Source organism: Cervus elaphus, chromosome 11, assembly GCF_910594005.1.
Source record: "Cervus elaphus chromosome 11, mCerEla1.1, whole genome shotgun sequence".
Taxonomy (NCBI): domain Eukaryota; kingdom Metazoa; phylum Chordata; class Mammalia; order Artiodactyla; family Cervidae; genus Cervus; species Cervus elaphus.
This window is the reverse complement of record NC_057825.1, coordinates 43035175-43048126: the sequence shown is the minus strand read 5'-3', so window position 1 is coordinate 43048126 and position 12952 is coordinate 43035175. Positions and strand designations below refer to the sequence as shown.

The window sequence follows — 12952 nt, the reverse complement described above, 5'->3', positions numbered from 1 at the left end:
GGAAACGAATCAAAAAACACACATTCACCATGGAGTTTTGGATTTTTACTTCAGAGTTTTGGTCTTACAAGCTTCTTACTCAAGAATCGAGATTTCCTCTGGTTGTTTATTGAAGAAACTTGAATGGCAGTCATGAAAAATATAGGTTTCAAAATCAAGGATAAAATATTGAACAGTAACACATCTTTTCAGAGTTATAGTAAAGACAATTTATGATTAAACCATCTGACTAATAATCAGTCAGCTTAATATTTCCAATTTGGTAAATATGTTGGTCAAAGATATACAGATACAAGTAGAAAATACACAGAGTATTGTTTAAATTGGGAAAGCTTACTCACCCTATGAAGTCTACTGTAATTAAGTAAGAAGTTTATGTCTTAGTACTCACCATTTTCCCTCTCTGCTGAGCTGATCTGGTTTCACGCAGGCTGAACACATTTCCACACACTGATATTTCTCTCCATATGCCAGGTTTGGAGTCTTCCGTGAACCCATTGCGTGGATGCATGACAAGAACGCCATTAGTGGTGAGGCCATCCATCTGTCCATCTGATGTCTTCCATTTGGCAGCCTTCTCCTAGTAGAATAAAGAGCTTCTATTTACTTGTAAACTGGGAAACAGAAGCGGTTGTAAAAGGCAACATTTAGGAAAAAAGCTTTTTACCCCAAGAAAGATGTTTTTTGATGAGTCAAACCCTGCAGCATAAATCCGTGCTGTAAAGGGGGGATTCCGTTCACATATGATTCTACAGGCAAATCTTGAGATGGTGCTCTGCACTGACTGTGTATCAGAATTACTTTGACTTCCAGGAACTGTGTCAGTTACTACAAAATCAATGGGACTTTCAGTCGACCGGCCAATCTAAGAGAAAAAGAAGTATCTATAAACCTATCGAAAGGAACACAGCGGAAAATTCACTCAAAGGCACAAACAATAAGGCGAAATCATCAAGCTTCTGAAATTTCTCAAGCTCAAACTTATCACATTTAACTCTGGAGGTATCTATACCCTTGAAAACCAATCTGTCAGATTTCCTCTGATGTAGTAATCACTTAGAGCACAGAATTAAGTAGGAACTTAGAACCCAGAATATAGGAAACCCTCAGGGAATGAAGAGTTTAGGATGGCTGAGATTTCTAAGTGGCTGCAGATTTTAATTTTAACCCCTTGGGATAGAAAAATGTCTACCACATATTACTCTAGTTTCCTTAACAGAACATAATGAACATAAAAGCAAATCTTCTGTGATGACTCCAGGACATTACACTATGAATACTGTTTATATTAAGCTGAAGTGCAGTGATGTCTTTGGGTGCTATAAAGGTGTAGAAGAACACTGATCCCTATGTTAAAATGTTACAAAGCCATGCTCTGAGGTCTTAACGTCTACTTCACAGATTTTCTCCTGTCTTTTTTGTCAGGCTGTCAACTCTCATTTCTTGCTGATGGGTATACATGTCTCTGCAGCATATTCCTCCTTGAACTAGCTACTCTTAATTCTGCTATGGGTTGAGAAATCAGATAACCAAACTTCAAGGAAAAGTATTTCAAAAGGTTCTTGGTGATGGCCTAAGGGATTCTCTAGGGAGTAGAGAAAAGGAATTTCAGTACATGGACTCTGTGGCATTTATTTTATATGCCTAAATGTTTTTTCTGTTTTCTTCCTGGTTCTTGGCCATATTTCAGAGAGACAAGTTTCCTTGAACAGAGTTCTTCTGCTGGATGAGGTGTCAGTGAAGTAAAAACATCTTCAAATGTACTAGCTAGTAAATTAATTAATTTCATTTTGAAAGATGAAAGTTGAAAAAATGAAATCGGTGGAAGAGATGGCGAAAGTGACAATTATCACAGGGTATTAAACATTTAGAAATCAGTTCATTAATATATTTGTTATAAAGTAGTATCACAGGACTTCCCTGGTGGTTCAGTGGTTAAGAACCCGCCTACAAATGCAGGGGACCCAGGTCTGATCATTGGTCTGAGAGGATCCCACATGTCATGGGACAACTAGGTCCAAGCACTATAACTACTGAAGCCCATGAGCCTGGAGCCTGTGCTCTGTAACAAGAGAAGCCACCACAATGAGAAGCCCGCTCACTGCAACAGAGGTGCCCACGCTCACTGCAACTAGAGAAGGCTTGCCGGCAGCAGTGAAGACCCAGCACAGCCAAAAATAAATAACACTGAACAAGTAGTATCATAAAAAATAAAGAAAATTGTTATTGAGAAAAACTACTGACCCTTTACAAAGATGATGACTCTTAAGTTGTTCTTTGCATAGTTGAGCTTTAAGAATTCCTTTTATCAACACACTTTCAGATAAAACTCTAGTGTTTTTACCCTGCCACTAAGTACAAAGTCCTTATTTAGTCTGGATAGTTTTAGGGGGAAATTTATTGATTAAAAAAATGTAACATTTGGATGTTCCTTTTCTTTATTTCTAAGAATACGGTATCTAAAGAAAATGGTCTTAAACCTTTGGAACTAAAAATATTTCCACTATTCTAAAAAATTCAGCATTCCATTAAGAGGGTTGAGTGTACAGTGACTTTAAAGAAACATTTTTGTTACTGACTACAGCAAAGACACCTCCAGGCCTTTTCATCTTCATTTTATCTCATAAAGTTAAGAAAACTGAAAAGTCACTGGGACAATAATCATAAGAACAACATTTTTAGGCACTTTATATCCTATTTAAATTTGTTTCAAAAAAGCCCAAGGCTTTACAAAAACCCAGTATTAAGAGAGACGATGTCTCTCTTAATCAAGAATCTTGCTTATGTCTTTAAGGTTTGGCTTTTCTATCATCGATTTATAAAACCATCAGTACTGGATTGGTACCAAGAATGAGAGAAATAAAAACTTACTATACCATTAGCTTTGACCAAATATGTGCTGAGAAGAAAGTTTGACTTCACATATATGATATTCATGAATAATTAGAAACTGTACTTTTAGTTGCCTAGAGAGGGAAGTGAGAAGTAATAGCAAAAAAGATCATCAATGTGTATAAAATATCCCTTGGTTTCTTTTTTGGATAATAATAGATGATAATTATTTTTACAGCTACCAATACTAGTAGCTAAGTGTTTACCGGGTACCTGGCACAGTTCTGAGTACTTCAGAGGGACTAACACATTTAAGCTTCCTAATAGTCATCTGAAGGAAGTTCTATTATCTCACTTTATAGGAGGAAACTGATGCAGAGAGTGGCTAAGTAATGTTTACCAGAAATTCTGATGTCAGAGCCCATCTCTTACCCATGCTATGTGGACTTCTATACACGGGGTTTAGAAATCAACATCTATTTTAATGAAATGCATTAAGTATGATAACCTTTAAGCTGACCACAGCGAAAGTCAATTACAACAGGTTTTTAACTTTTTTTTGTTCTTTAAGAAAAAAAGTTTAGATGTTATAATACCTGAAACATATCAGTGTTGCTGTCATGAGTATATTCAACCACTACTGTCTGCGCTCGAGACAAGGTGTATGATATGCTATGCTGGTCCTTATTGCTTATTGCCTAAGAAAAAAAAAGATTAATAGCAAAAATTAGCAGGTACCTCAGTCTAAACAGATAATCTTTTCACAATAGATAACCATAATAGATAATAACCTTTTTTTCAAAAAAAAAAAAAAAAAAAAAAAAGGAGCTGTGCTCATTATACTATAACAACGTAATTGGAAAAAGAATTTGAGAAAGAAGAGATACATATAAATGCATAACTGAATCACACTGTTGCACACCCAACACTATCACTTTGTATTGGAGTATATGTACTCCAACATAAAACAAAAGTTTAAAAAAAAAATACCACCATACTGCTTTCAAGGGTAAGTCAACTATTTTACAATTACAAAAGAAAACATCTCTTATGTCAGTGCTGATATCCATTTCACCTATACACAGACATACAAAAATATATATGTTAATACATAATCAAGGACATCATTGCTGCTATTTTGAATAAAATATCTGTTTGATCAATTGCGAATGAGAAAAGTAGAGGTTTTTATTCTTTCTTTAAAAAACTGTAATCTATTTATTACATGTGTGACATATTTTCCCCCTGAAATTTAGAGATTAATAACTTGTACAACCTTTGTATGACAGTTTCTTAGAGTGAGTGGAGTGCAGAAGAATTCAGGCAGACCTCATTTTATTATGCTTCACAGATACTGAATATTTTATAAATTGAAGATTTGTGGCAACTCTGCATTGTCAGATGATGGTTAGCATTTAGCATTAAAAGTACTTTAAAATTAAGAGCTTTCCTGGTGGCTCAAAGGTGGGAAATTCCATGGAGAGAGGAGCCTAGTAGGCTACAGTCCATGACGTCGCAAGAGTTGGACACAACTGAGTAACTCTCATGAGGCTATCACTGCACACTTATGTGCTCAGCCACTCAGTCGTGTCCGACTCTTTGTGACCCATGGACTGTAGCCCGCCTGCTCCTCTGTCCATGGGATTCTCCAGGCAAGAATATTGGAGTGGGTTGCCATTCCCTTCTTCTGGGGATCTTCCCGACCCACGGATCGAACCCGGGTCTCCTATAATGCAAGTGGATTCTTTACCATCTGAGCCACCAGGGAAGCCTGCACACTTAGGAGACCACAGCATAGCGCAAACATAACTTTTATGTATACATTAGGAAATGAAACCAGTTGTGATTTGCTTTATTGTGGTGGTCTGGAACTGAACCCAAAATATATCTGAGGTCTACCTGTGCACTGAAGCAATTACAGAGTAAAAACATAAGTTCACTGTATAAAAAAACTGTAAAATCTGAGTCTACATTATAAGTATTTCAAGTTATAAGATACTTAAAAATCAAATCCCAGGTAGGAAATGAAAGCAGTACTCAGTACTGCTCTGATAAGGAGAAAATACAAAATCTTGCAAGACAAGAGGAATCTTATTTAATAATTAAAGAGGTTTAAAGTTAACAAATAAGCAGAGTTAACTGGTTTTCCTAGCCACTCTGTGACTCTATAGATGACAAGTATTTGCCATATGCTAGGCTAGATACAGAAAAATTCATAGAATGATTAGACATACCAAAGGAAATGGATATAATGCTTATGACTGTACTTTTGACATATGCCAAACTAAAAACATTGCTAAAAAGAACTTCTCAGTTTTGTTTTCAGGCGTTTTCTATGCATATGAGTTGATGATAATATCAGAGGGGGAAAAACCTGCACAGAGGAAGTGGAAACAGGTTGTGTAAAAGAAACACAGAAAGACACAGAAGAATGATTATATGCAGCAAAGAGGCTAAATTGAAAAAAAAAAACTTTTGTAATTAGAACTTTGGTATTATGAAATTTTACTTGGTTTCAATTGGTAGCTAACCTGGAATAGATAAAAGTCTTCATAGTTTTAAGATAATTAAGACTGTGAAATTTTCAAATATACAAAAAGAATATACAAACACCTGGGTACTAACTACCCAACTTTTATCATTCTTACTAATACCATTTTTGCTTCTGATATTTTAAAAGAAATTAAACTGCAGATATAATGAAGGCTGCTTATATGTCCTTCCCTACTCCTGTCTCTATAGAGGAACTGGACCTCAAGAGTACAGTTTAGGTCACTCCCATGCACTTTAACAGGCTTTACTACACATTGATGCATTCACAAACATGACAAAATGGTTTTAAAGATTTAAAAATATATAATTACTTTATCTCAACATTAAGCAGCTGACTTTTCAATGAAATAATTTTTTAGTACTTTGGTCATAAATTCTTAACGGCTAAAGGGATTTAAAAACACAGGTTTTGTGTACTTTGAGATTATAAGCTGTTTTTTCTTTTTTTTTTTTTTATTTTTATTTTTATTTTTATTTTTTTGGCCCCTCCCGCGGGGCAGCGCGGGACCTGCCTGCGCGCGGCCTCGCGGGCTGAGGGTGTTTTTTCTTTTTTTAACTATGAGATCTATTCAGACTGAGAATACAGAGCTGTGTCAAGTTAAATTCTCACTGGATTGGAAGTCAGGGTTTAAGCACTCATCCCAGATGACTGCTAGACTAAACAGTTAGTTTTCTTCCTGACCTCATTACACACTCCTCCAAAATTGAAAAAGCAGAGAGTCAATCTTTGATCCCTAAGATTCTTGCTGCCTAGTAAAGATGAAAAGGAGCCAGCAATGAAACATGAGGAGTATGACAGTAAAAACATGAAGAAAAGTACACAATAGGAAATTACAGAAGTAAGACTTAGAAATTTTCCCTAGGATAGGAGTTCTTAACCAGAGGTAGTATCAGCTGTGTAAGGGGTGTTTGGTGGCTGTGTTTGTTGGCCATCACAATGATTGAGGGCTGAAATGGCATTCAGTGGGAGGGACTAAGAATATTAGGTTGGTGCAAAAATAATGGCTGTTCTGCACTGTTGAACTCTATGTGGCTATGATATTATACATCATTTTAATGTGCATTTCTCACTTAATTTTTTTGCCAATGACTTATTACTTGCTGTTTATTTTATATTTATTTTAGACTATAGAAATGATGCCAGATAAAAAGCAAATTTGAGCAATTTTTTAATTCGAGTTCAAAATGGGTCATAAAGTAGCAAAGACAACTTGCAACATCAATAATGCATCTGGCCCAGGAACTGCTAATGAACGTACAGTGCAGTGGTGGTTCAAGAGGTTTTGCAAAGGAGAAGAGTGCCTTGAAGATGAGGAGTGCAGTGGTTGGCTATCGGAAGTTGACAGTGACCAACTGAGAGCATCATTGAAGCTGACCCCCTTACAACTACACAAGAATTTGCCAAAGAATTCAACACTGACCATCCTGTGGTCATTTGAAACAAATTAGAAAGGTAAAAATCTTGATAAGTGGGTGCCTAATGAGCTGACTGCGAATCAAAAAAATCATTTTGAAGTGACATCCTCTCTTATTCTGCTGCTGCTGCTAAGTCACTTCAGTCGTGTCCAACTCTGTGCAACCCCATAGACGGCAGCCCACCAGGCTCCCCCGTCCATGGGATTCTCCGGGCAAGAACACTGGAGTGGGTTGCCATTTCCTTCTCCAATGCAAGAAAGTGAAAAGTGAAAGTGAAGTCGCTCAGTTGTGTCTGACTCTTAGTGATCCCATGGACTGCTGCCCACCAGGTTCCTCCGTCCATGGGATTTTCCAGGCAAGAGTACTGGAGTGGGGTGCCATTGCCTTCTCCATCTCTTATTCTACACAACAACAAACCATTTTTCAACCGGATTGTGACATGTGACGAAAAGTGGATTTTATACAACAGCCAGCAATGACCAACCCAGTGGCTGGACCGAGAAGAAGCTCCAGAGCACTTCTCAAAGCCAAACTTGAACCAAAAAAATGTCATGGTCACTGTTTGGTGGCCTGCTGCCCATCTGACCCACTATAGCTTCCGGAATCCTGGTGAAACCATTACATCTGAGAAGTATGTTCAGCAAATCAATGAGATGCACCAAAAACTGCAACACCTGTAGCCGGCAATGGTCAACAGCAAGGGCCCAATTCTTCTCCATGACAACGCCCGACCACACATTGCACAACCAGTGCTTCAAAAGTTAAATGAATTGGGCTACAAAATTTTGTCTCATCTACCACATTCACTTGACCTCTTGCCAACCAACTACCACTTCCTCAAGCATCTTGACAACTTTTTGCAGGGAAAACACTTCCACAACCAGGAGGAGGCAGAAATTGCTTTCCAAGAATCCTGAAGCACAGATTTTTATGCTACATGAATAAACAAAATTATTTCTCATTGCCAAAAATGTGTTGGCTGTAATGGTTCCTATTTTGATTAATATAAGATGTACTTGAGCCTACTTACAACGATTTAAAATTCATGGTCTGAAACCGTAATTACTTTTGTACCAACCTAATATTAAATATCCTGCAACAGGTGGAACAGTCCTGCATAAAGAAGAACTGGCACACCCAAAATGCCAAGAGCACTTCAGTGGGGAAATACTGGAAAGAAGTTTCTCAGATCAATAAACCTTTCACTCTACCACCTGCTTATTATTTATCAGCACATCCCTTCTTTGCAAAAGAACAGAAGGAAACACGTAAAAGAAACTGTCACTTTTCTACATTCCCTGGCTCTTAAATAGTAAGAGGAGACTCCGAGGGCTCTTGCTTAGACACCACACTGGATATAAAACAAAGCCGAAAGTCCAGGGACTGGAAATGTGACTTAAAACAAGGCACTGTATGCCAATTTCGCTCTCATTTATTTTTAATCTACAAAAATATACCTTAGATGGTATAATATTAATGTACATTCTGGGGCTGCTTAAAGATATAGGTACTTCCAGATGTAAAGAACTCTTTGTAATGTTTATTCATTCACCACAGTAACAAACTGAGTCTCTGTTATAAAATTTGAAGTAGAAGAAATGTAAGATCTGAAATGACCCCTTACTGTCTATCACTCTAGGAAAAGCCCAAGTGTCCTAAAATGGTGGCCTAGCTTCTGGGAATTCTGGTTGGGAATAAAAAGGGGGCTAGAAGCATGAAGTAGGCCAGGCGCCTGAGAAGTTGTGTTATAGACACAATTGGGTATTTACTTTCATAGCTTTGATTCGATTTAATAATTAATGAAGATCTACTCTGTTTAAGGCTGTGGTCCGTGTGATCAGATTGGCTAGTTTTCTGGGATTATGGTTTGACTGTATGGATCACAATAAACTAGAAAATTCTGAAAGAGATGGGAATACCAGACCACCACACCTGCCTCTTGAGAAACCTGTATGCAGGTCAGGAAGCAACAGAACTGGACATGGAACAACAGACTGGTTCCAAATAGGAAAAGGAGTACACCAAGGCTGTATATTGTCACCCTGCTTATTTAACTTATATGCAGAGTACATCATGAGAAATGCTGGGCTGGAAGAAGTACAAGCTGGAATCAAGATTGCTGGGAGAAATATCAATAACCTCAGATATGCAGATGACACCACCCTTATGGCAGAAAGTGAAGAGGAACTAAAAAGCCTCTTGATGAAAGTGAAGGAGGAGAGTGAAAAAGTTGGCTTAAATCTCAACATTCAGAAAACTAAGATCATGGCATCTGGCCCCTTCACTTCATGGCAAATAGATGGGGAAACAGTGAAAACAGTGGCTGACTTTATTTTTTCGGGCTCCAAAATCACTGCAGATGGTGACTGCAGTCATGAAAGTAAAAGACGCTTACTCCTTGGAAGGAAAGTTATGACCAACCTAGACAGCATATTAAAAAGCAGAGACATTACTTTGCCAACAAAGGTCTGTCTAGTCAAGGCTATGGTTTTTCCAGTGGTCATGTGTGGGTATGAGAGTTGGACTATGAAGAAAGCTGAGCACCAAAGAATTGATGCTTTTGAACTGTGGTGTTGGAGAAGACTCTTGAGAGTCCCTTGGACTGCAAGGAGATCCAACCAGTCCATCCTAAAGGAGATCAGTCCTGGGTGTTCATTGGAAGGAATGGTGTTGAAGGTGAAACTCCAATACTTTGGCCACCTCATGTGAAGAGTTGACTCATTGGAAAAGACCCTAATGCTGGGAAGGATTGGGAGCAGGAGGAGAAGGGGATGACAGAGGATGAGATGGTTGGATGGCATCACCGCCTCGATGGACATGAGTTTAGGTAAACTCCGGGAGTTGGTGATGGACAGGGAGGCCTGGCATACTGCGATTCATGGGGTTGCAAAGAGTCGGACATGACTGAGCGACTGAACTAACCGTGTTTAAGGCACTACGCTACAAAGCTGTGGGGGTCATAAAATAAAAAATAAAAACAAGAGCATATATAATATCTTTGATAAAGACCACTTAGTTAAGAAAATGATCTCATCCAAACATGTTTCTAGGCCCTGAATACATATATTCTGTACCACACTCCTTGCCCAGCTCAAGGAGGTCCCTTGAGTAATAGCGGGAACGTACTACATCTCAGGGCAGTTCCACAATTCCAAAATCTAGATGAAGCCCTGTCCCCCCTCCACCCCCGCTTTTCTTTTTAATGACAAAAAAGGAATTACTTCCATTTAATTTCTACTCATGGATCCCATGTGTCATTAAAAAAAAAGTCCTATGCCCTTTTAGATATCCTATCTTCCAAGTGTCTTCCCCCATCCAAATAAAAGGAAACTTCTGGTATACAATGTGAAGGGTCTGCGAGAGAATATAAACAGCAAATATGTCTTTCAATCTCTCCAAGTTAATTTATTTAGTTTTTGTTTGTTTTACCTTTGCAGCCTGAGGAGTACAAGCAATATGCACAGTGCTGGGCTTCACCCCATTTGCCTTAGGTCTTTTAAACAAAGCAAATCTACTTTTCCTCCTTCCTCTATCGCCATTTGGGAGAGACCCATTATACCTGATGGGGGAGAAAAAAGTTTAGATGATCTCATGTGAGAACCACACAATTCTAAAACAAATGCTTTATTTTGTCTTAGAGGATCAACCACTGATTAATTATTAGCAGATTTTAAGTGTCTAGAATTAACTTTTAGCAACTGCTGATCCCCAGACCAGCTGCCTGAGTGTGAAACAAAAAAGATTTTTTTCTGTCTATGTCTGAAGTCACAGAGAAGTACCTTTTGGATTACACACAGCTTTAAATTACTTGTAGTTTTCTTCCCTCTTTAAGATAATAAAGAGCTGATTAATGGCATATCTGACTTCTTATGACTCATTCTATTTTTTTTAAAGGTGAATGTTTGCATGTGGTAATACAACCTTTAAAAGTACATATTTAAACAAATATGACCTGCTTAAAATAGAATTCCCTTCAACTATGAACCAAACACTTTATAAATAACTGAACTTTTGAAATTAGGAATTTTTAGACTGGTCAGTCTCAGCTACTGGCCTGTATACATTCACGTTGAGTCAGTAAAACCTGTCTGACAGAGCATAACTAAGTGGCCGTTAAACACGTGTGTTGCTCAGATCTTATGACCATTTCTCCATGATAACATAAACATGCCCTAAAGGTAAGCAAGTGAGCAAGGAGTGAACCAACAGAAAAAAGGTCCAAAACAAACATCCGGGTGTTAACTATGTCCTAGACACTAGTGGGTTCTATTTCACAAATCACTTTATTTTATCCATTTTCTCATAAAAACTGCAAAACTGATACCACTTGCCTCTGTTACAGGTTAGGAATCAAGTTACTCTTCAGAGGAATTGAGTCCCTCCATTATTTTCTGAAGGTCACACAAGTGACACTGGCAAAGCTAGAACTGGAATCTAGGTGCTTGGTGTGCTTTTTTTCATTCTTTACTGCTTCGCCGAAGCGTGAACAGTAGCTTAATAATACTCTCTCCTCATGTACTGTCCCCTTATGGCCTGACAAATTTGGTTTTATGGTTTCTTGTTTATCATTGGTTAATCTGGGGGGAAACTGAGGCAAGGAATGGGTACAGTTTTGAGGGTGGAGGAGACTGTGCTTATAAAATGGCCTACGCTAGTGGCTGACAAGGAAGGGAACGGAGTTTACTTAAAGGTTGTCAGATATAGAAATGACACTGAACAACTTTTGTAAAATGTAAAACACACTGATTCTTCTGGCAAAAGCCCCTGCTAACCTTGCTAAAGGTTCAGAGTAGAGCCCCTCAGCTAATGCATACTGGACTTTGCTGCTTGGGACTGTGCTGCCCCCAGTCTCACAAACTGAGGGCTCCTCACTGCCCCTCACTACTGTCTACCAGAGCACGCCTCCTTCCTCCTTTGGACATATTCTCTCTTCCTACACTGTGTTCTTGTAGCTCAGAGCTCTTTTCTAACTAGCACTAGCACAAAACTGACCACCTTATCCAGCTTGACTTCTCCTAAAATGTTGAGAAGAAGCATTGTTTGCATTTTAAGACATCAAGTGCTAGGTACAGAGACAACCATTTTATCAGATTAACTGAGAAACTGCTGGGCTAAAAGAGTCAGTTTAAACCATACACTAAATTTCAAATTCTAAGTCTTCAGATGAATCAAATTTCCTGCTGAAGAATTTAACTTTGAATAGCTTTTGGTGGTTAAAAATCTGTTATTAATACATCAAAATCTATGTGATTTTAAATTGTAATATTGTAGTTCCTATATTAAGTTTACAATCTTTTAAGTTGTTTTTGAGGGAAAAAAAAAATTTTTTTTCTTTAATCTCAAGGGACCTTAGTTGATCTTGTCTGTCATTTTACAGAAGAGGAAACTAAGACCCAAAATGGTTAAGTGACTTGCCTAAGGCCACACAGCCAGCAGTGTTGGAGAAAGTACTGGAATTCAGGATTCCTGGCTTCCAGCCAAGCTCAGTAACACCATATTATTTCCCCAGTTTTTCTTACTTTCTTACCTGAAACAATGGCCACAGTCTCAGTTAAAGAAGAATTTGCACCAACCTGATTCTAAAATATGTTCTAAATGTCTAGAACTGCTTTTTAGGCAGGACAGAAACAGTTGGGAGAAAGTAAGTTTTACAATGTCTAGTTTCTGAGATCTCTAAGAAACAGACTAACATTGTGTCTCCATTTTGACAGCTGTGGCAAGTTTAGACTGGATAAACTAAAATAATGGAATCATTTATTCCTCAATCATAAGACTGTATGAGTAGAATGGATGAAATTACTTTCGAAGCAAACAAGTAGCAATGTCCTGGGCTTCAGAATCATCATATTGTCACGTCTATACAACTCTTTTAAGTACAGGACCAAAAGCAGAAGGCAGCATCTGTCTCACAGGGCAAAGGAACAAATAAACACTAACCTACGTGAAACGACCTAAGCAGAGGGGAGATTTTGGGTACAGTCAGCTGAGGCAAATTTTCTAAAAAAAGGCATAGGGAAGACAGATGGACTGGCTATGTGACTTTAGACAAGTACATTTTTCACTTCATCTTTAAGAAGGTTTGTCTTTTCTAGGGGTGAGGGTGAGGCAGAGTTTATGGAGCATTTGAGTACTCACAAAGGATGACACAAAA

General features: G+C 38.1%; 1 protein-coding gene across 1 annotated transcript in view; it reads right to left on the bottom strand.

Moving 5' to 3' along the window:
* Positions 1-12952, bottom strand: part of PELI1 (pellino E3 ubiquitin protein ligase 1) — a 53741-nt gene that overhangs the window by 2453 nt on the left and 38336 nt on the right. The window contains exons 3-6 of the mRNA XM_043917667.1: positions 10231-10360; positions 3429-3530; positions 668-865; positions 392-580 (exon numbers count right to left, since the gene is read on the bottom strand). Coding sequence (XP_043773602.1) covers positions 392-580; positions 668-865; positions 3429-3530; positions 10231-10360 — 619 coding nt within the window. The remainder of the gene's footprint in view (positions 1-391; positions 581-667; positions 866-3428; positions 3531-10230; positions 10361-12952) is intronic.